Source organism: Cheilinus undulatus, linkage group 16 (assembly GCF_018320785.1).
Source record: "Cheilinus undulatus linkage group 16, ASM1832078v1, whole genome shotgun sequence".
In the NCBI taxonomy this organism is placed as follows: domain Eukaryota; kingdom Metazoa; phylum Chordata; class Actinopteri; order Labriformes; family Labridae; genus Cheilinus; species Cheilinus undulatus.
The window spans coordinates 45202377-45227459 of NC_054880.1; the positions used below are offsets into that span (position 1 = coordinate 45202377).

A 25083-nucleotide genomic window follows, 5' to 3' on the forward strand; every position below is an offset into this window, starting at 1 on the left:
TTTACATTTGAAAATCTGTGCTTTGGCGAAGTGCTATTTGAAAATTGAGCTGTGATGATAAGAAATTATTTTGTGTACTTTTGGTAGCGAGTAAAAAAGCCATTACTAGGAAATGGTTGAAGATGGAAAGACCCACCATTGAGGAATGCACTGAAATTGTACACCAAATTTACATGATGGAAAAATGATCTTTCTCCTCAGAATACAAAAGTATGAGTTCAACCAGATCTGATCTAAATAGCGTGAGTATGTAAAGCCTATAACATCTGATTTTAGTTGAAACTACCAAATACATGTGATAATACACTTTTATCACGTCTTGCTTAAATTTCTGAATACCTGAATGTATTTCTTTGATGTACAGTGCTTAACACATGTATTAGACCACCTGTCATATTTGTCTCAGAGACCATCCAGCATCATGAAGTGCTTTAATGCGGACTCTTTCATTTTCACTGAGCTCTCCACGTTTTACCATTTTGAACAGGAATGAGGGATTTCAAACTGAATTCACCCAAATTTGAGCCGGCTCACTGGGCTTCTCTGAGAAGTCAGAAATGAATCAAGCATAACATTCAACCACTAAAACTCATTTTTATCTTCAGGAATGACAGTAAATAACTATAATTTGACATATTAATCAAGAAATATTAATGTGCTTTATTATTTTTTCAGTTTTTGTGTAAATCAGTAAATTTGAAAGTTCATGGATAACAATAATAATTCTACTTTAGCATTAAAAATATCATTTGGGTTAAAGAGCTTAACCATTGCAGAAACATCCAAAATAATTTTGGTAATTACCAATGCTGTTAATTTAGTGCAGCTGTGGCACAAACCTTACTTCTGTTAGGGTTAGAGTGGACTAATACATTTGTTAAGCACTGTATGATCTCTGGACATTCACGAGGAGCAAATCCCTCCTTTGGTTCTGTTTTTATGTTGATATGACTGTTCAAAATCATAAACAGGAAAGCATATGCTGAAAGACTTTCTGACTTATGTCATAGCCGTCCCTACTTCCTGGTAGAAGGACACTGACCAGTGGATAAAGAACCCAAGGTGAAACAAGGAAAGTCTGTTTATGTTAAAATGCAAAGGAGAGTGTAATGTCTTGCTTTCCCAAATAAAATGTCCAAAAAAAGAGTGGCAAAAAGTAGATAAAAGTGGAAAAAATAACCAAAGATGATTTAAAGTGGCAAAAACGGGCAGAAAAAGTAGTTAAAGGGGATTAGAAAGTGGCTGAAATGTCTTTTTAGTGCAAGAAAATGGTGGAGTTAAGGTGGACTGGGATGAACTGGTAAAAATGGGTTAGCTGTGGTTAAAAAGGGCAAAAAGGAGTGTAAAGAGTGGTTGATAGAGGCAACAATAAGTAGAAAAAAAGTGATGAAGAGGTTTAAAAATGGACAAAAAATAGATTTAAGTGGCAAAAATGTCCTGAAATTGGCTAAATTGCTGTTAAAAATGATTTTAAAGAAATTCTTCATTTTTTTTAAGGCATCTGGTGACCCCCTCTCAGTGTCTCATGACCCCTGACCCCAAGGTTGAGAACCACTGCACTAGAGAAGTAACCTCCCAAGTATTTTTACAAATTTCAGTACATTGTGCTTGAACTTCTTAGCTCCTCCAAATCCACTTTAACATGTGACTTAATTTGACCGGGATGAGGATTGATTTAGAAAACACTCAGCTGGCCTTATAAACCACATATCGGGTACTATTTTAACTTGATTTTTAATAATTTAGTTGGTTAATTAGTTTATTGAAGGGGGCTTGGTTCTGTTTCCTGCTGTGACAGTTTAATGAGAAATCCACTAGATGGCAGTGTGACACAGTTAGAACTTCCTTTATATTCTTATTTTTACATAAATCAAGGAGGTCCATTTTCAGATTCATGGCGTGAGTCTCCTCAGAGCAAAGACCAGTCCTGTATCAAGTCTAACTTTTCACATTCTTGTGTTGTTTACGGAACAAACGAGAAAACTTCCTGGTGTGATTTTTCTTCAAACAGTCCTGCTTCTACTAAAGCTCTTCACTTAAGACGAATGATCACTAAAATCGTTCAAATAGAGCCCTGGAGCCTTCAGGCCAGTCCTGTGTGATGTGAACCAGCATGATAAGAGACTCTGCCAAACAGGTTCCGCCTACCATATCAGAGAGGAGCTTGTAAATATTACATAACAACAGACTTGAACGTTGCCCAGCTGGCTGTGCTGAGAACAAGAGCACACAGTCAGTGCCAACACACCTCCCCACAGACCACCACAAACCGGGTGTTGGACTCAGCCCAGAGTGGAGTGGGTGGGTGGGAAATATCAGCTGTGGGCTAAGTCCCTCAGTGGCCTTAATGCTTGATTTTCTTCAGAAGTAGGCCCAGGCTGTAAAAACTGATAATGAGCCATTGTTCTTGTGTAGCATGAGCTACAGAAAACACACCAATCTTATCTGTCACCACAACAACCGTGCTCTGTGAAGAGCCTTCCAGAGATGAACGCATGTCTGCTGAAGATGTGTAAGATAAAGAACATTTTGTATTATTGTCATGGGGCCTGATAAACACGCTCCTCTATTAGCGTAGTTCTGACGTCAGAGATGAATGGTACCGATGCGCAGTGGTTATGGAGCTGTCAAGCTGTAGAAGGAACACCGGAAGAGAGGCGAACACGCTTTCAAAATAAAACCACTTCCAGCAAACCCCAGTAAATGGGGCCGCTGTAAAAATAAATACACACTCTAGCCTTTGCTTGTACTGGTTCAGCAGATTTATATACGGGCAGAGCAGTCTATCAGACAGACAGTGTTAGAGAAAAACATTATATTTTATTTTTTTATATAAATGATAAAGTGATTATTAGTACTGATTCTAATAGTCATGGCTAGTTGTAGGGTGACTGAAACCACAATTATTCTGTTCATAATCAGATTTGACCTCATGATGGACTGCATCTCAGTTTTGCTCTATTTCTGCACATTTCATTAACAAAGACAACTATTCACATAAATGTGAGCTACCTTTTTATTCTATAGGAACTGCTTTTGAAATCAGTGTCAAGAATGAATAAATGACTTATAAAGTTCCAGCTGCAGTGTAAAATATCTGTAATCCACGTCAGTACAGAATAATCAATCGTGTTCTGTGATTGCATTGATTGGTCGTCCACATTTACATTGTGTTGCATCACAGAAATGATTCAAACACCCCAATAAAAAAATATGGACTTAGATTAAAATAACCTCAGTTGGTTGGTTGGTTAATAGCAACTTACTGTGCTTTCCCATTCAATTTAAGTCAGTCAAACACGTTTTTCTCAGAGCGTACTTTTTCATGACACCTTGAACTTATAAATGAAGCTCATAAGTTGATATACAGTATATATGTGTATACAGTACTTAACAAATGTATTAGACCACCCTAACCCTAACCAAAGTAAGGTTTATGCCACAGCTGCCCTAAATTAACAGCATTGGTAATTACCAAAATCATTTTTGATGTTTCTGCAATGGTTAATACACCAATATGTAGAAGCTCTTTAACCCAAATGATATTTTTAATGCTAAAATATAATTATTATTGTTATCCATGAATTTTCAAATTTACTGATTTACACAAAGACTGAAATAATAATAAAGCACATTAATATTTCTTAATATGTCAGATGATAGTTATTTACTGTCATTCCTGAAGAGAAAAATGAGTTTTAGTGGTTGAATGTTATGCTTGATTCATTTCTGACTTCTCAGAGAAGCCCAGTGAGCCGGCTCAAATTTGGGTTTAAAAAAGTTGAATTCAGTTTGAAATTCCTCATTCCTGTTCAAAATGGTAAAATATGGAGAGCTCAGTGAAAATGAAAGTCAGCTTTTCAAAAATGTTATTAATCCACAACAGCGTTCCCCTTCACTGCTGCTCTTTAATGTTTATTTCACTGTAAAAAACTCAGACAGCTCAGTGTACCAGTCTAGTTTTGCTAAATTAATATGGTAGCACCAGGCCAGCATGTGCTGAAGCTACAACGTTCAATACAGTCAAGCACAATGTTCATGTTAGAATGTGGGCCATGTTTCATTTTATATCAAGAATTTGCTGAGGGCCAATGAAAAATGGACTGCAGGCCACATTCGGCCCCCAGGCCATAGTTTGGACACCCCTGGTCTATATGAAAGCAGCTCTGTATTCAGACTCTTACTCTTGGCTTAAGACAGAAAAATACAAAATGACACAAACCAGTTTAAAATGCAAAAGAGTGGAATTGGTGAAGGCTATAAATAGTGTGCAATTAATCATAACTAACTGCAGAGATCCTGAGATTAATCACAATACATTTTTACAGCCCTACTAAATTCTAAAGGATTATTCCTCCATTAATTAATAAATCCAGAAGTCAATGATACAAAAGTAAGGTGAGATAATATTGATATTTGGCTCTTTAACTTAACAGTCATGCAATTCTAGTATCAGTAAAAGGCCTTGTGTGAGTAACGGTTGAAAAAAATAAAGTGTAGAGAAACAATGAGACAAGTCATTTTTTCAAAGCTTTGGTGATATTTTATCGTGTTTAGCATTCAGACATTAGTAGACTTATGGTAAGGTAGTAGGAAAATATTTGTTGTTTTTCCTGAAATTACTGGCTTATCAAGAGGACTGAACATTTCTAAGGAATAGGGCTGAACAATTTATGAAAATAATCTTAGTGTGATTTTTATCTCCAACTTTGCAATGTGATTTTGTATGCAATTATTTTTCAAGTCTTTGAAATTATGTATTTTTCAACAAACACAAGCATTATATCATTTTATAACAACTATAAACACAAATAAAAAAATCTAGATGTGACCAGTGTTCATTTCGTCTAAAGCATGACTAAAAATGTTAGTCAACAGCCTTTTTTTCCATGACAAAAACTAGACTAAAACTAAAAAAAAAAAAAAGATCTGTGATGCCTAAAACTGACAAAAACTAAGTTTAGTTTTCATCAAGATGACAAAAACTAGACTAAAACTAAAAAAAAATAAGATCTGTGATGCCTAAAACTGGCAAAAACTAAGTTTAGTTTTCATCAAGATGACTAAAACTAGACTAAAATGTAATGTAGGTTTCGTCAGACATTCAAAATCCGTGATATTTCTCCACTGTGGGCAAATCTGTCAAACAACAATAAATCTGTATCTAAACTAGACCAAAATGTTTTAGGTTTTCATCGACTAAAACTAGACTAAAATGATTTGAGTTTTTCGTCGATTAAAACTAGACTAAAATGATTTGAGTTTTCGCTGACTAAAACTAGACTAAAATGCTTTGAGTTTTCGTCAACTAAAACTAGACTAAAATGCTTTGAGTTTTTCGTCGACTAAAACTAGACTAAAATGCTTTGAGTTTTCGTCAACTAAAACTAGACTAAAATGATTTGAGTTTTCGCTGACTAAAACTAGACAAAAATGTTTTGAGTTTTGGTCAACTTAAACTAGACTAAAATGTCTTGAGTTTTTGTTGACTAAAACTAGACTAAAATTTTTTGAGTTTTCGTTGACTTAAACTAGACTAAAATGTTTTGAGTTTTCGTCTAATAAAACAAGACTAAAATGTCTTGGGTTTTCGTTGACTAAAACTAGACTAAAATGTTTTGAGTTTTCATCGACTTAAACTAGACTAAAATGTCTTGAGTTTTTGTTGACTAAAACTAGACTAAAATGTTTTGAGTTTTCGTTGACTTAAACTAGACTAAAATGTTTTGAGTTTTCGTCTAATAAAACTAGACTAAAATGTCTTGGGTTTTCGTCGACTAAAACTAGACTAAAATGTTTTGAGTTTTTATCAACTAAAACTAGACACAAATGTCTTGCATTTTCATTGACTGAAACTTGAGTAAAATGTCTTGAGTTTTTGTCGACTAGAACTAGAGTAAAATGTCTTGAGTGTGCGTTGACTAAAACTAGACACAAATGTCTTGAGTGTTTGCCGACTAAAACTAGAAACAAAATGTCTTGAGTTTTCATCAACTGAAACTGGAGTAAAATTTCTTGAGTTTTCGTCAACTAAAACTAGACTAAAATGATTTGAGTTTTTCATCGATTAAAACTAGACTAAAATGTTTTGAGTTTTCGCTGACTAAAACTAGACTAAAATGCTTTGAGTTTTCGTCGACTAAAACTAGACTAAAATGATTTGAGTTTTTCGTCGACTAAAACTAGACTAAAATGCTTTGAGTTTTCTTCGACTAAAACTAGACTAAAATGATTTGAGTATTTTGTCGATTGAAACTAGACTAAAATGATTTGAGTTTTCGCTGACTAAAACAAGACAAAAATGTTTTGAGTTTTGGTCAACTTAAACTAGACTAAAATGTTTTGAGTTTTCGTTGACTAAAACTAGACTAAAATTTTTTGAGTTTTCGTTGACTTAAACTAGACTAAAATGTTTTGAATTTTCGTCTAATAAAACAAGACTAAAATGTCTTGGGTTTTCGTTGACTAAAACTACACTAAAATGTTTTGAGTTTTTATCAACTAAAACTAGACTAAAATGTCTTGCATTTTCATTGACTAAAACTTGAGTAAAATGTCTTGAGTTTTTGTCAACTAGAACTAGGGTAAAATGTCTTGAGTTTTTGTCGACTAGAACTAGGGTAAAATGTCTTGAGTGTTCGTCGACTAAAACTAGACACAAATGTCTTGAATTTTCGCCGACTAAAACTAGAATAAAATGTCTTGAGTTTTCATCAACTGAAACTGGAGTAAAATTTCTTGAGTTTTCGTCAACTAAAACTAGACTAAAATGATTTGAGTTTTTCATCGATTAAAACTAGACTAAAATGTTTTGAGTTTTCGCTGACTAAAACTAGACTAAAATGCTTTGAGTTTTCGTCGACTAAAACTAGACTAAAATGATTTGAGTTTTTCGTCGACTAAAACTAGACTAAAATGCTTTGAGTTTTCTTCGACTAAAACTAGACTAAAATGATTTGAGTATTTTGTCGATTGAAACTAGACTAAAATGATTTGAGTTTTCGCTGACTAAAACAAGACAAAAATGTTTTGAGTTTTGGTCAACTTAAACTAGACTAAAATGTTTTGAGTTTTCGTTGACTAAAACTAGACTAAAATTTTTTGAGTTTTCGTTGACTTAAACTAGACTAAAATGTTTTGAGTTTTCGTCTAATAAAACAAGACTAAAATGTCTTGGGTTTTCGTTGACTAAAACTACACTAAAATGTTTTGAGTTTTTATCAACTAAAACTAGACTAAAATGTCTTGCATTTTCATTGACTAAAACTTGAGTAAAATGTCTTGAGTTTTTGTCAACTAGAACTAGGGTAAAATGTCTTGAGTTTTTGTCGACTAGAACTAGGGTAAAATGTCTTGAGTGTTCGTCGACTAAAACTAGACACAAATGTCTTGAATTTTCGCCGACTAAAACTAGAATAAAATGTCTTGAGTTTTCATCAACTGAAACTGGAGTAAAATGTCTTGAGTTTTCGTCGACTAAAACTAGACTAAAATGTTTTGAGTTTTTATCGACTAAAACTGGAGTAAAATGTCTTGAGTTTTTGTCGATTAAAACTAGACACAAATGTCTTGCATTTTCATGGACTAAAACTGGAGTAAAATGTCTTGAGTTTTCTTCAACTGAAACTGGAGTAAAATGTCTTGAGTTTTCGTCGACTAAAACTAGAGTAAAATGTCTTGAGTTTTTATCGACTAAAACTAGAGTAAATTGTCTTGAGTTTTCGTCGCCAAAACTAGAGTAAAATGTCTTGAGTTTTTATCAACTAAAACTAGAGTAAATTGTCTTGAGTTTTCATCGCCAAAACTAGAATAAAATGTCTTGAGTTTTTATCGACTAAAACTAGAGCAAATTGTCTTGAGTTTTCGCTGACTAAAACTAGACTAAAATGTCTTGAGTTTTCATCAACTGAAACTGGAGTAAAATTTCTTGAGTTTTTGTCAACTAAAACTAGAGTAAAACTAAAAAGGGTAGAAATGACTAAAATTGGACTAAAACTGAAATGCATTTCATCTAAAGACTTAAACTTAGACTAAAATTAAAAATCGCTGCCAAAATTAACACTCTATGTGACAACTTATTTTGCAAATGCAGTATGAATTGCTGTATTGGTGAGAGCAACCATCTTTATTTTATTTTCATTTTATTTAAAAGAAAAAAAAACAGACAAAAATGAAGAGAGCAGGATTTGTTGTAACATATTTGATTGATTTCCCAGCCCTAGTAAGGATGAGGAGCCGAACACCTCTAAAGGTTGGAGAAATTCCTGGTATTTATTCATATTAAGAAAACCTTTTCAGAAACAAACAAACGAAACTGTCAAAGAAATTATTTCCACTGTTGAGAAGTTACCAAACACGTGTTTTCTGCCCACGAACGCTAATAAAGCCATTGTATGCTTTTATGTTGAAAGGAAGACTTCCGGTCTTCTCCTTCTCCAACAACGTGTTTGACGCAGCTGAAAGCGCAATCCAGAGAAAGAGGGAGGCTGACTTGACAGTGTGACAGACTTCCACGGGAACTCAGTGGAATAAACGTTCGCCGGTTCGCTGTCAGCCGTTACCGTGAGGCGAACTAGACCCCCGGAGGACCTCGGCCTCGTTTCGACCCGCAGCTCAGCGCCCAAAGCCCCGCACTGTCCCGCAGTTTTAAAGGGAACGGACAGGACGAGAGCCTGCTTCAGATTCCTCAGTGGTAAGTAGGACTGGTGTAGCGCATGCAGGCTGATGGTGTGGGCCCGCGTAGTAATATGTGTCAACTTAGCGGGGCTCTGGTCTTCGCTCCGATGCGCATCCTTTTAGGCGCATTTTGCTGAGCCGTCCGGGTCTTTACTGCCACATTGGAGTGCTGTTGGCGCAGGCTGGTCCGCACTGTCATGTTATTGTGGATGCGGCCAGCAGGCATGTTGACAACAGAGGGGGTACCCATATGTGCACTTGCGCCTATGCAGAAAAATACAACTAGTGTAAGCGGTCAGCAGTGCGTGCACACAACAATCCTGTGTACTGCACGTGAAGTGTTGATGTAGCTCTGGATGGCGAGGGTACAGTGACTTATTGATGCTACGCTCCTCACAGCCAAACAATAACTGCGCACAAACAAAATAGATCCTCCTGAGGTGTCACTGTAACCATCCTGAAGTGATATTTCCCTACAATCACTGCTCAATGTCAGAATAGGCAATGATGTATGACCCTACTAGCTGTTCATAGGAATATTTTCATTCTAACCACACAGATAAAATCCCCCGATCTGACACCAATCTATGCACATTTTAGTGTAAATGCTGTAAAACAAATCTACATCATCTTTTATGATGTCTATCTCAGCATCCTCTGCCCTCCTCACCTCGGCACTACTGCTTTATGCAGGCTTGTGTTTATTAGTTTGATGTTTCATTTTTAAAGCTGCACACAGAGAGCAAAGTTAACCAGTCAGATTGCTTGCATGCATTCATAACTGGCCTATGAGGGTGGTTCTGACCCTTGTACAGTGGTTTTACAATGTTTTAGCAGGGGTGTCAAACTCAAGGCCCAGGGGCCAAATCCAGCCCGTGGAACAGTTAAATCCGGCCAGCAAGATGATCTGATATTTCTGTTCTAACTGTCCCATCAGTCTGAGGTCTGCAGATTTCCTCAGGTATAAAAATGTGAACTTATCCTGATGATTTAAGATATCCTTAAGTCATGCAATCTGAAAAAGTAAGGAGTAAAAATATTTAGATAAGAAGTCAGGAATGTGGGACCATAAATTAATTTGTGTTTTAATTTCACATTTTCAATTTAACATCTCACAATCAGGGCTCAAACTTAGGATTTTGACTTTTTATTTCATACTTTGAGCATTTCAACTCATAATTTTGACTTGTCATACAATATTTAGAGCTTAAAGAGTCATAATTCTAATTTTTAAGTGATATTTTGACCTTTTTAACCAATTATTTTGTATTTTATCTCATATTTTCAACTCCAAACTTTGACGTCATAATCCCATAGTGTGACCTTTGAGACCACGGGTGTCAAACTCAAGGCCCGGGGTCCAAATCCGGCCCATGGTACAGTTACACCCGGCCCACAGGATGATATATTTTTATAATAACTGAAACACTGGTGAGGTCTGCAGATTTCCTCCACTATAAAAATGTAAATTTAACCTTGATGATTTAGAATATACTTGTTAAGTCATAAAAAATGGAAAAACTAAAGAACAAAAATTTATCAGATAAAAGTCAGGAATGTGGAGAAAAAATTTGTGTTTTCATTTCATACTTTCAATATTGCATCTCAGAGTCACGACTTAATCCTATGAATCTGATTTTTTATTTCATATCATTACCTTTTCGATTCATAATTTTAATTCAATCACACATTTTAACCTTTCGGATTCACAATTTTAAATTTTATTTCATATTTTGACCTTTTAAACTCATTATTTTGACTTTATATCTATAAATTTACTTATAAAAACATTATTGTGACTTTATATAACCTAATGTGTTTTTACCTTTTGAACACATTCATTTAATTTTATAATCTCAGAGTTTAAGCTCTTAAATTTATCATTTTGACTTTTTTAAATTTCAAAAGTTTTTATGCCCATAATTTATCACTGATAAAAAGGAGTTGACAGTTTATGGTTAAATGTTGACCCTGTTAGGCCCTCAGGTTAGACCTAAATTCAGAATCCAGCCCCTGCTGTGATTGAGTTGACACCCCCGTTTTAGACTCACAGTTTAAATTTTGAATCATATTTTGACTTTTAATTTCATGGTTACAAATTTTATTTCATATTTTGACCTTTTAAACTCATGATTTTGAATTTCTTTCTAATATATTTGCCCTTAGAACATTATTTTTTAATATTGATTTATGTTTTGACCTTTTTGAACTAATAAATTGACTTTTCTCAGATTGTGAGCCTTTAAACTTATCTTTCTAACTTTTTAAATGTCAAAATATTTTATCATCAGTGCTAAGTTTTATTGTTTTTTCATATTTTATTACCGGTGAAACAAGGATGACAGTTTATGGTTAAATATTGACCCTGGTAGGCCCTCAGGTTAGACCTGAATCCAGAATCCGGCCCCTGCTGTGATTGAGTCGACACCCCTGCCTTAAAGGCACCACCGGTGCATTTTTATTCAGATTATAGGTAAGCTAAAAATAACCCTGGTTGATTGCAGACTCTATGCTTTTCATGCTTACGTTAAAATCTCTTAGTATTGAGCTGAATTGCTAAGAACTGTTAGGCTTTCCATCTGATCTTAGTTGCCACTTTTTAATAATCTTTGCTCTTTAAGTTTGGGATTTTTAGTTGCATATTTCTGCAGAGTAAGACATGATTGCATGAGAACTAACTGTGGTACCTTTGACACAGTCGTGTCTGCATCAGAAGAACCTGCTCAGTGATTTTCCAGTGAACCAGAGGCCTGATAACTCTGGGCACATATCTCCTCTATCCCGGGCTATTAGAGAGGAGATGTTATCATAACAGGTCCTTGACCTTATATGTGTGTATGCACATATGCACCACTACCTAGTAAATGAATACACCCATAGCACCTTGAACAGTTACACAACCAACCTCGAAGCGTTCCTGACTCTAGTGTGACATGTCCAGGGGCTGAAGGACCATGTAATCAAAATACCACACAGTTTTTCATACAAAAAGCACTTTTCAGCCGTGTCGTTTTTCCCATGTCCTTAAACCATTTAAGTGATTACATAAATACTCTTGAGGCAAAAGGAGGTCTAGATTTTAAGCTTTCAGATCCTGGTTTGACCCAGACTGTAGCCCACTTTGGTGTCACCTAACCTACCCCCTCAGCCTGATTGGTGAGCTAAGTGTGCACTTATGTGTGTGGTGTTTGCACGTGTTTGTCTCCTTTCACAGCTTTGGGTCTGTGTAATATCAACACCTACATGTTGTCAGTGTCAGGCAAAGAGTTGGGTATGATCGCGATTACTTTTGTGTCATGGTTTGTGTGTGAGAGTGAGAGCGAGACACAGCGGAGACGGATTGAGGTGTCAGCCTCCTATTATAAGAAAAATGACTCATTCTTTTCTCACAGGTACAATCCTCCAACTGAAGATCACGCAAAAAGGCCCAAAGAGCTCTTTAAGCTTTCATAGCCTCATTAGAGTAAGCACAGCAAAATGGTGGGCTTTGCATTTTTTCCATCTCATTGCATTTAGGTGTGTTCCCTGGCAACTCTTATGTGGTTTCCTGTTGTCTCAGTGATTCCAGGTGAGGGAGACACACCTAGGCGAGGATCATGGCACTGGAATGTTCTGTGCCTGTGGATTTTGTGCTTTTTGCCGTTTTGTCTGTGCTGCTGGCACGCAGGTAGATTCCTGGAAGAGGAATGCCATGCCTCCCCTGGAGGCGTTGTTTCATACTCAGGGCTGTGAAGAAACGTACAGTATGACGACAGGAGCGTCTGTAGAGCAGAGCAGAAGGTCAGACATGTGAGCACAGTGGCATTTAGGAGGAATTAGTCCAGTATGCTACATTCATGCTTTAGGGAAGGAAATATCAGATGACCAACCATCGATTATGAAAGAAAATCCAACTTGGGCTTCATTATATTGTGCAATAAAGCCCCTATTATTAACACAATCTGAAAAAGCACAGCCAAACTTAATACAGTGATAAAATGAACGGTAAAAGTTTTGCATTCATTAATTGCTGCATCAAAAAGTTCCAAATATTTGCCTTTACAGGTCCTTAAAGTAAGGCTTGTCTGTCTTTTTAAATAAATATTTTTGGACTTTTTATGCCTTTATTGACAGAGGAGGACAGAGTCAGAAACAGGGGTGAGAGAGTGGGGGATGGGAACCTGGATGGGAACTTTGAGGGCTGAGCTCTCAAATAAACAATAATAATAATCTTTAAACTGGTCTTTAAAACATGTTTTTGTTTTCAGATTTTTTTTCTTTCAAATATACGTTATTTTAGCCTCTTACAGTGAGCTCTATCCCTACACTTATGTCAGCCACAAGGGGACGATTGAGATATTTCAGCTGAATATTTCTGGGGCTGTCATGTAGTTAAATGATTAGGGCTGGGCAATTAATCACAAATTAGATTAAATCACAGTACAGCCTGCTGCAATTTTCAAATCGCAGTAGTTGCAATATTTCTTTAACTTGAAATATGTCAAAATACCAGTTTAATAAATCATTTTTTTGCAGCGGCATAGATCTATGCACATTATGCAGACATTCAAGTGTCTATTTCTTTATAGTGCTTTACAAAAATCCTCCTTTTTGTGTTTCATGTATGTTTTTATTAATCAAAATGAGAGACGTTAAAAAGATAACGCCCTTAAACAAAGCAAAATACATCACATTTGCAATACGGGCAAAAATAGTTAGCTCATTCTAAAGCAGGGTACACACATAAAGATAAACATAAAGACACATAAACACACATAAAGATTAATTAAAGATAATTTTTGTCCCGATTTTCTCCCTTCCCGACCAAGGACGGCAGATTATCTTATGTCCTATAAGATTATCCTATCAGATTATCCTGTGGTCTGAGGTGAGTTAAGAGTGAATTTGTCCCGATAATCGGCTCTGGAAATGGTCTGGGCCGAATTGTGACGTGGAATGAAATGTAGCCAATCAAGAAGCGAGCTGACTGAGGAACAAGAAAGCAGGCGTAAATAAAAACAAGCATGGCTGACCTACTGAAGCATCATAAAGTGCGTCGGACTTCTGAAATGGAGGAAATGAGGGAATTCCTCTTCTTGTATGTCCTCTTCCATGTTACATGTTGTGTTTTCATGTTGTTGCTATGGTTCTTATTCTTTGATTTTGTTAGATCACATGTGATCACGCAAGATTTCTGTCTTGGAGGACGAGATTCTAGATCAGTGGTGGGACAGAATCATGATTTGTGTGGTGTGCTCTGTGTGTTCAGATTATCGGAGCACACCACACACAGTACGATCAAAACTGTTCAATGCCTGATTTTTTATCTTCATGTGTGGGGTCTCTATCAGATAAATCTCTTTTAAGATTTAGACATTCCTTATGCTTGTACCCCGCTTAAATAAAACTGATGAAGCCTAGTGTTACTTCATGAAAGTCATACCTCAGCTGTGATCAGCTGGTAGCCAGCCTCACCTCCCCCACCCCAGCCTCCTCCTTTATAGCTTAAAGCTTGTTGCACCCTCATATTCAGATTCATGCTATTATGGATTCAATGCTTCAGAAATAATTTCACCATTTTCGATACACATGGTCTTACTTATGAAATTATTTGTTGCTTGCATTTGTCAAAAAATACACAAGATTAACCCAAGAATAATCGCATATTAAATCACAATATTTGGGGAAAAAAATCACAATAAGATTATTTTTGCAAATCGTTCAGCCCTATTAGTGGTTAGTGAATAACCCAAACACAAATGCCTGAAGCCCAAAGTCGACACAGAAACTGTTAACTTTAATCCAGAGTGGAGAGATGAGTTTGTGTTTAACACGCATCATATTTGCTGGTAGCAGCTGACTGCTGGGTTGTTTTAATCCCAGTTATTTGTGAGGTTGTTTTAATAGCTGTAGGGCGTTAATAAAAAATAGAGAGAGAGATCATGTTCTTGGGGCCAGATGGGAAGATGTGGAGGGCCTGGTGTGGCCCCAAGCCTGCAAGTTGATGATCATTGCCATCGTCTATCCAACCATTTTTCCTTGGAGCCCCCGCAGGACTCAAGAGAGGAGAAAAAGTGACACACTGCTGCCAAAAATCAACACAGATTTTAATTGTTTCACTGACAAAACCCTAAAACATGGTAGATGCATGCTTTTCTTATAAAAAGACCTTTGCATCAACTACTTAATAACTGCTTTATCATGGTTTTAGTCAATATTTGCTAATCTAATTTTGGCAGCCTCAGAGCAGACAAAGCCTCATGACCCCCCCCCCCCCCCCCCCGGTGGGTCCTGGCCCCCAGGTTGGGAACCAATGGTCTATCTAATTTCACTGCCACTTTATTATTTCTGGCCTTTTGAATGTTGATCTCACAGATCAAATGAGGCAGCTGCAGTCACTTAAAAAAATTAGGTCAGTCAAGATTTATCAAGTTAATCATGATCAAGATCTAAAATTATGGCAGTAGTTTTTCTGATGCGATTAATTACGTGTTATTGTCCATTTCAGCATACTTTGGTCAATGCACGTCAACGTCTACATGTGGCCACAGCGTTGTAAAATAAATCCACCTCTGCTCCTTTATGTCTCATTTCACTTTAAAACATCAGAGACAGCTCAGTGGGTAAGTCAGAAGATATCTGCACCTTTTAATAATCTCTTAATTCATTTTTAATCTGTTACAGATTCCCTTTTCCATTGTTAAGTTAATTCTAATATCATTTAACTGTAAAAGCAGCTCTGTATCAAAACAGGAAGTCAATGAGCCTTAATTAAGAAAATAAAATCCAAAATGACACAAAAATAGTTTAAGGCGCATAAGAAAGGGTGCAGTTAATTGAAGTTAACTACAGAGATTCTGAGATTAAATACAAGTTAACTTTTTAATTTGACAGCCCTGAAACAAACACAAACTAAAAAGGCTATTAATTCAAAAAAATCTTCCACAGGCATTTTGTATCTGGAGAAACTACTTTCAGCTTCATTTAGCTTCCTTTAATTTTTATTTTAACTTTTTCAGGATCACAATTGAAGTTAAATAAAACACCAGTATTCACACAGGTGTCTTTTCCAGTCCAGCTCTTTGGTGTGAGACAATCAGCCGTCCCTTTGTTTACCTCCTATTTTCCAGTTTCATGATTTTTATTTGATCATCTCCCTTTAATGAATACTAAGGATCTCTGGATTTTCGTCATAAGCAGGTCAGACTTTAAACGCTGGCACGACTTTAGTTCTTAAATGAATGCCTGTAACACCCATCAACCTCGCTGTAGCATGTTTTACTTCTATGTAATTACAAGTGTTAGTGTGCTAACACCGAAACGTGCCGAAACTCCTCATGTTGGCACTGTCGTTGTGATTGTATTGGCAGGTACAGTCAAGGAAATAATTGAGTAAAGCACTCACGTGCTGTCCATAAATTAACAGCAAATCTGACAGGTTCATGACTCAGAGTTTCCTCTTAAGCCTGATTCGGTTTATTGATGGCATATTATCAAAATGAGAAGTTGAGTTTCATTCGTTTTTGTTCCGTTTTGACTCTCAGATCTCTCGACGATGGGACTGAATTGAGGAGAGCACCAGGATCTCTGAGGGAAAAGCTCTGAATATCGCCCAGTTTGGAGGGAAAGACAAACAGCTGGTCCAGTGAAAACAGCCTCAACTTTTATAAGAGAACATGGAGAACTGATCACAAACCAGGAGACGCCACAAGGAAACTCCTCCCTCCCTGTCCACCAACGGCAATGGCGGGGCTCAAACGCCATCATGACGGGAAGATCGCTGGGCTCTATGACCTGGACAAGACTCTGGGCCGGGGACACTTCGCTGTGGTCAAACTGGCCCGACACGTTTTCACTGGTGAAAAGGTACGTTTGTCCGTGTCTGTACATGTACTGGAATGTTCTGATGGTTGACTTCCTTCATACTTGAACTGCATTTATAGATGGCAGCCTCGCCCTAACAGACAGACATTCCAAAGATGGGCGACTGGTAACGCTTTAGAGATTGGAGAAATGTCTCAGTGGTAGATCAGCAGATTCATGTCAACAGACTGTGTTAGACTGTGTGTTGTTTTAGCATCACATGATGGGTTTAAGGTTGCTTTAGAGCAGTTTGCATAATTAAACTGTGATTATTTGTAATTTTCTTTGATAATCATATCGATATCTTGAGTATCTGCTCTTTCAATCAGCAATTAGCTGTTTCACTTCTGTGCATGAGCAACCTCTGCAGTTTGAGAAGGTTGCTGCTGATTGTTGTCGACTGGAGCAGATGTCTATCATCAGCCCTCATTATGCCGCTCTTCTAGGTTGCTGTGAAGGTGATAGATAAGACTAAGCTGGACCCGGTGGCACGGGGGCACCTTTTCCAGGAGGTGCGATGCATGAAGATGGTGCAGCACCCCAACGTGGTGCGCCTTTACGAAGTCATCGACACAGCAACAAAGCTCTACCTCATCCTTGAGCTGGGAGATGGAGGAGACATGTATGACTGCATCATGAAGCACGATGGAGGCCTTGCTGAAGAGGTGAGTGGGCAGGAGGGGGTCTTCAGGTGGTCCTCCATCACAATCCATCATGTTGTGATGAAAGAAGCTGTACAAAAAGTTCAAATCTTGAGGGGGAGAAATTTGGATGGAGTTTTAATTTTGCTCCTAACTGTGACCCCTGTAGAAATAGAGCTGTGGGCTATTCAAATACAGCTAGACATGCATGAATGTATTGCATACTCAGTCTAAAGGTAACTCATTCTAGACACTCAAATGTGAAAAATTGAAATTTGAATCTTTGCATGTGAAGTAGGAAAACTTTCTGACATAAAGATGGCTCGCAAAAAGTTTGCTTAAATGCATTTAAAGTTAGTAAGTCTTATACTGTACAGAATTGAAAAAAAAAATCACACAAGAGATCAAATTTATGATTCTGCTAACTCAGATTATTTTTGAGAATTGAAGGAGAAAATTGACGCCGTTCTCCTTTATGTCTGTTCAGTAGACACTGTTGGCAATGCTCAGCACAGAACTGCAAATCTGAAGTGGAAAAGTGTGCTGTGGTCTGATGAGTCCACATTCCAAGTGGTTGCCAGGTCCTCCAGGCTAAAGAGGAAAAAGACAAATGCACACTGGTGTGCTTTGAGCCAAGTCTTGGAGCTGCAGCTATACAATAACTTCAGCTCAGTCAGGATCACTCTGTCAAGAAACAAACATGATTTGCAGTCATAGATAGTGTTTCCTTATTAGCAGTTGTAGATTTGCTGTTATTCATACGTGGCTGTTCTATGAAGGAGGAGCTAGGGTGGAGGAGGCTTGTACAAAGTGGCTTGGAAAGGGAGCAGCAAAGCGTAGCCAGGTCAGATCAGTTTAAATATGGCAGCATGAGTGCGATTAGCTAATAGCACGCTTAAAAGCCAATCAGCTGGCCATCAGCTGATTAGGGCTTGCGTGAGATCAGCTGATCTCAATTATACAGTAGTGCTGGACTCCATGGCCTGCCTGTACTATACACTAGATTTACTGGAACGTGTTTTAAATGGGCAGTTTTATATAGACATGGATTTGGTGTGCCTTTTGGCAAAAAAGGTTAAATCTAGAATCTAACGTACAACGCCAACATCTGTGATAGTGTGGGGGTGTTTTAGTGCCCATGGCATGGGTCATTCCCACATCTGTGAAGGCATCATCAGCCCTCTGAGGTCTGAGGGTATTTCCTTGATTTTTACGTCATTTTTAAATTCACCTTTTTAAGGTACTCACAAATAACATACCTGAGAGTTTATATCAAAATCTTCAGGACAACCTCAGCTTTATGGGCACTGAGGCTCAGTGTGTCTGGAAAAAAATGCTGGCAAAAGTCTATGAAGAACATGCAACCGTACCATTTATTACCTCCGCCAAGGAGGTTGTGTGATCAGCAGGCTTTGTTAGCTAGTTTGTTTGTTAGCAACATAACTCAAAAAGTTCTGGATGGATTTTCATGACATTTTCAGGAAATGTCAGAAATGGCATAAGGAAGAACTGATTAGATTTTGGGAGTGATCTGGAGCACTGTCTGGATCCAGGAATTTTTTAAAGGATTCTGTACTATTGGGAGATAGGGCTAACGGCAGAGGTCTGCACTCTCTGTGTGCTTTTCTAGTTTTACTCTGTTCTATGCTGATAATGGGTCAGTTTAAATGTTTTATTGAAATTTCAACATATTTATCTCAATTTCTTGCAATAAAAGACCTGATTTTTCCATGTTAATGATGGAATTTCTCAAGATCCCTGGAAAATTGACTCAAATTTACATGTTATCATGGGAAAAGGGGGTGTAAAACGTGTGTTTTCTCCTGTCTCTTTTTTCTTTTATAAAATCTGTTCCATCCAAGATCTTAAGTGCAATATTTTTATTTATTTAAACGTGCATTGTTGAAAATCTTGGGAAATTTAGGTTGTGATTTGTCATCAATGATTTTGTGGGTCCTGAGGCTAGAGCAGTTGAGAACCACTGGTCTGGAGGATTGTGTGAAGAGTTATTTTAGCCCAAATGCTGAATTTTGAAATCCAATTTTTGAACATTTCTGAATCTCTTGTGAAAACACACCTTCATTCACATGGATGCATTGTTTTGGAGCATGAAATAGGTCAACAAATGTCTTAGCTTCACAAAAGTAGTGGCACAAATGAATAAAAAAAATTGGTTAGTGCAGAAAACATGTTTAAAAATGGCATTTTGTCATTTCGTTTTTTGAGCACGAATGCAATTTCTTCACCAAAATGAAGCTGTTCCATCTTCGTCACTGCTTCTCAGTGTTTGCTCCAAGGTTTCTGCTCCTGTCTCTTGCCTTATCTCTTCTGCAAAACCTGTGATAGGGAGGACCTTAGGGATTTCAAAGTGTTAATTGGTCGGTAAAGGTTGACAGACAGAGGATTCATCCAATCAGGCACAGTGAGAGATGGCATGTGCCCATTGCTCTCTTATTCGCCCTGTAACTCTGGCTGTGAATCATGTGGGATGGCATGTGAGGTTGGAAGTGAAAGATGAGATTTTCCCGTTCATGAAGGTGTTTGAACTGCATTTCTATGATGTAAAATGACAAAAATATGAATAAAAACAGCCAAAAAGTGTCTGTGAGGGCTTAGACCTCAGAGGGTTAATACTGAGAGGTACATGCAGCTGTGACTTCACAAACATTACTACTATGTTAAAATGTGGACTAAAATGTTAAAAATGACTCAGAACAATCTAGTTATGAAAAAGCAGTATGGAGTTGTGCATGTTTTCTTGGTGTTGGTTCCACAAACCAAACACAGACACTCACAGAAGCGTGTTTAGAGATGTGGGGTTAGTTTTCCATGCTGTTTGCTGTCTTACTAACTCTCTAAACTTATTTAAGCATCTCATTGTTTTATATAACCAATCCTTACTACGGTCACTGTCTTTCCTCTTCAAGGTGGCCAAGTGTTACTTTGCCCAGATTGTCCACGCCATCTCCTACTGCCACCGGCTGCACGTGGTGCACAGGGACCTGAAGCCGGAGAATGTGGTGTTTTTTGAGAAGCAAGGCGTCGTCAAGCTCACTGACTTTGGCTTCAGTAACCGCTTTCAGCCCGGGAAAACTCTCAACACCTCCTGTGGCTCTCTGGCCTACTCTGCTCCTGAAATACTGCTGGGGGACGAGTACGATGCTCCGGCTGTGGGTGAGTCCAGATAACTTTTATAGAGCGGATTCTGGGTTATGAAGCACTGATAGATTTATCAGGAAGCTGTTACATCAGTCGCCTATACTGGAATGAGATACCTTCCTGGTCTGAAGTCCAGAGGTTGCTCTTACCACAGCAGGTTCAGGTTGTGTTCTTCCATATCAGCCAGGTTAAGTGATGCAGGCCCTTTATCTGTAGATCTGACCCACTGATACGTCTGGAATAGAGCTGAACAATAAATCACAATTTTATCATTATCACAGTGTGACCTTTGGCAACAGAGACAAAGAGAAGTCTGTGTGTGTCAGAGGAATCATTTTATGCAAACTAACAATGCTTTTTCATTCAGTGTGTACTTTCATCATGTTCTCCCACCGTCTTCATGCAGTTAGACGAAACTCAAACTAGCCTCGGAGCAAGAATGTTAGGAAATATCAGTACACTAAAATATGCGTTAAAATAAGAACAAAGAACAGCAGTGAGTTGTTTTCTTTTCAAAAACAACAAAAGTTGAGTACTTACATGTCTATAGTCACCATGTTTCGCGTTATTCCTGTGCACGCACAGCTGGATAGCTGCTACGTCACGTATTTTGTTGTTCTGATTGGCCCGTAGAGATGTGGCAGATAGAACGTTCATCCAATCACACTCCAAGTTTTTTTAAAGCCTCTGCCTTTTCTCAAATTTTTCCTATTGAAGCTTTCCCAGATGGATGTGTGAAACAAATCTATCTGGCATGTTGGGTTAACCATATAAAATACAGTCACCGAATTTACGGAGGTTACCTGAACGCATCATATTTTCCGTCTTCAGCTCCTAAAGTTCGCTAATTGACTTCAGTTTTGCCGATTCCAGCGTGGATTTCTACACTGGATTAATATTGTTAACAAACAGGACTGTCTCAAAGTTTTGGAGCACTTTCCAGCATTTTTCTGAGCAGCTGAAGAAGAAAACTGTCCTGAAGCAGCTGAACAGAGTGGTATGACCATGGCTTGATCCTGTGTTGTTGTTAGCGTCTTTGCTAACATTAGCACAGCTCATCACTGCAGCATGTACCCACAGTTTTGGCTTTCACCCCCACGCATGGAAACATCCGCGCTGGAGGACTACGGGAGCAAGTTGTGGTCAAACTTAGTCATATGATTAAATTGCGTTATTATTTTTTTATGCATTAATGTAAACAGCCCTAATATATATATGTATATATAATATGCAAAAAAAATCACAGTATATCGCCTTGCTTATAGTAAGACAATATGTAACATCAATATCGTATTGGCACCCCTGTAACACAGTACCTATCATATCCCCTCTTGGAGTAATTGTTGTAGATTTAGTGGTTGAAAAAAGCTTGAAACAAGAATCATGTTGCATGTAGCTAAGAGCTAATACAGATCATTTCAAGCTGGTTTATTTATTACAGCTCTTTATTGCAATACTATATTTTTATCCATATAGTACATGTCTAACTAAAAATAGATTTTTAAGTAAAAGATAATAAGATTGACTTGTTTACTGCCCATATTTAAGCCTGTAGTAGCTCAGAAAACTGGGATAACTTCACGTATTTTTTCATTCACAATATATAACACATAAAGAAAATGCATTACATTTTCCCAGTATCATGCAGTCCTAGTTCACAAACACTTGGAGCATGCTGTGTTACCTGTAGTACTTTCAAGGACCCTGCAGACGGCATGACATAGATGCAGCTTTATCAGCCAGCTGATTCAAAGAGAGGAACCACTCAAAGTTCAGAAGCACACATGGCCATTTTGGAGATAAGACTGTTATATTGTACTTTAATAATTGCTGTCTTTTAAATGCGTTTTTGTTGTCCCCAGCTATGTTCAATAAAAAAGCCTTTTTGAGTTTACTACAATGGTTAACAAAACAGGCTAAAATAGGTTTCCTCATCTGAATCACCACATCCTTCCTTTAAGCAGCCTCACGATTGGCCCTCCGCTCCTGACACTGAAAGTGGAACAATTTCTCCTGAGCCGTAAGCTTGGATGTAAAATTAAAATGCCGTAGAAAAGGAATGAAAAGAAGCGTGCAGATTCGGGGGTGAAAAAGGTAAAGAAGCGTAAAAAGAGGACAAGAGAACAAGAGAAGAGCAGAGAGAGGTCCCGTGTGTTTACCCAGAGGCCACTGCAGCAGAGCAAGGCAGAAGCATTTTCTATTTTTCTGACTGAGTGGATTTGCAGTGGCTATTTTCTTCTGTTTGCCTTCGCCCTGTCTCTGTCTCTTTGCGCCAGGCAGATGAGCTGCTCTCAAACACTAAGAGGGAGTAATAACAGTCTCTGTAATCAGACTGCATGTGCTGCACTGAATGACTGAGAGAGTGGCTGCACATGTGAGGTCAGCTGGCCTGCAAAGCCCGTCTGAGCGCCTGACCCAGATGACAAATTAGACATTCGTGGGCATTTCCACTGGTTGTGTGTTCTGTGCTCTGGAGTGCTGGTACTGCCTGCCCGCTATTGTTCATTCAGCTGAGATGATGATGTTTTGATTGCGAGGATTATCCGCCCAGTCGGGATGTAATGTTGTGTGATTCTATCAGCACTGCAGTTTGATGTGGGAGAGGATGAGCGGAGGCCAGCAGTCCTGACGTGTGGAGCTTTGAGGTAACATGGCCCGGGATCTCAGTGCTGCCAAGGTACCTGCTGACAGTCTGCAGGGTGCTGAGGTTTGCTGGTGATGTGCCAGGTGGCTGCCAGCCCAGTTTGTTGCAGAGATAAAGAGGCTGTCCGCACTCGGCTCTCTCAAGTCGGGCTTGTTTGGAGTTCTTTGCTCTTTTTAGGAAGTGCTGAAAATAATTTTAGATGAAAAGGGATCCAAAATAGAGAGGGTGATGTTGCACCACAGCTCAGTCCTGCAGCTGAGAGAAGGAGTGGATTAGCAGGATACCAAACTTCAGAAAAGGAAATAAAAACACCAGTTTCATTTTGAATCAGAAGTCACGTCTCCATTATTCTCTCACGTGCTAGGGCAGAGATGGGCAACCTGGACCACAAGAAGGGCCACAGTCATTTTGTCCTAAGGCCAGAGGCACAATTTCTACAAACTGCAGGGCACTCTCAGTTTAACAAGTCTCTGAATTCTGGCTATAACCTCGTATCTCCATTTTTCATGATTTTATTTTATTTATTTATATATTTATTTTGTAAATTGGTGCTTTTGGTCACCCTTTACATCTCTCTACAAATTTTAAACCAATAAAAAGTGTCAAGTATAATGTCGTCCATGAAAAATTCAAATTTTCTTTCTTCAAAAGTATTGATTTTGAAAATAAAATGCAATAAATTGCAATTACTTATAATCTAATAAAAGACAAAAAATGTAACTTTTCTTAGATTTCATTTTATCAACATTTTAAGTTAAACACACAGTAAAATGTAAAATAAAGGGCTAAACACAGAATTCAAGCCAGTTTAAGCTACTCTTACTGGTTACTGGAATTTACTGGTTACTTAAGTAAATATTCTGCATTTTGTAAATGCATTTAGTAATGGCTAGAAATATACATTTTGCTATACAAACAAAGACAGTGATTAAGTTCACAGTGCATTCAGAACGTATTCGGACCCCCTACACTATGTTTGTTTTTCCTATGTTGCAGCCTGATGCTACAAAAGAAAAAATAAATATTTTTTCTTATTAATCTCCATGCAATACACCATAATGACAAAGTGAAAACAGAATTTTAGAAATGTTTGCAAAATATTTAAAAATATAAAACTGACAGTATGCAAACCCTTTGTAGAAACACTGTAAATGTTGCTCAGGTTCCTCCCATTCCTCTTGATCTTTGCTGAGATGATTCTACACCTTGGTTGGAGTCCACCAGTGGTAAACTAAACTGATTGGACGTGGTTTGGAAAGGCACACACCTCTCTATAGAAGCTGACCATGATATCAGAGCGAAAACCAAGCAGTGAGGTCAAAGGAGCTGCAGAGCTGCAGAGCTCAGAGACAGAAATGTTGGAAGGATAGACACTTGGCTTTCATTTGGAGTCTTTTGCAAACTATAAGTAGGCTTTCATGTGTAAAGGAAAAATGTCCATCTAGCCATTCCACCATAAACCCAGATCAGTGGAGGTCTGCAGTGATGGTTGTCCTCCTGGAACTCTGTCCCACCTCCACACAGGATCTCTGGAGCTCAGTTAGACATCAGGTTCTTGGTCACCTCTCTTGCTAACACCCTTCTCCCTCAGAGTCCTGAATGTGCTAGACTTCCTCTATATGAGAATTCTGGAGGCCACTGTGCTCCTGGAACCTTCAGTGCAGCAGAATTCTTTGATATCCTTCCTTAGATCTGTGCCTGTCACATCCTGCCTCTGAGCTCTGCAGCTCTGCAGCTCCTTTGACCTCATGGCTTGGTTTCTGCTCTGATGTCATTGTCAGCTGTGAGGCCCTCTATAGAGGTGTGAGCCTTTAGAATCATGTCCAGTCAGTTTGATTTAGCACAGGTGGACTCAGATCAAGGTGTAGAAACATCTCAGCAAAGATCAGAGAAATGGGAGAAATGTTGTTGCACAGGATCAGAATACTTATCAGTGTGATATTTCAGTTTTCTTCATGTTTGAATACTTTGCAAACATTTATATAATTCTGTTTACACTTTATCATGATGGGGTACTGAGTGCAAATTAATTAGAATAAAATATTTTTTTTACTGTTGAATCAGGCTGCAACACAACAAAACTGAAGAAAGTGGAGGGGATTGAATTAGGGCTGGGCGATT

The 25083-nt window shown here is 38.0% G+C and overlaps 1 protein-coding gene across 1 annotated transcript in view; it reads left to right on the forward strand.

The window, feature by feature from the left end:
• The first annotated feature begins 8468 nt into the window (after positions 1-8468).
• Positions 8469-25083, forward strand: part of LOC121524294 (SNF-related serine/threonine-protein kinase-like) — a 36800-nt gene continuing 20185 nt past the window's right edge. The window contains exons 1-4 of the mRNA XM_041809617.1: positions 8469-8692; positions 16200-16521; positions 16965-17183; positions 20087-20333. Of these exons, the coding sequence (XP_041665551.1) occupies positions 16399-16521; positions 16965-17183; positions 20087-20333 (589 nt within the window). The 5' untranslated portion in view covers positions 8469-8692; positions 16200-16398. The remainder of the gene's footprint in view (positions 8693-16199; positions 16522-16964; positions 17184-20086; positions 20334-25083) is intronic.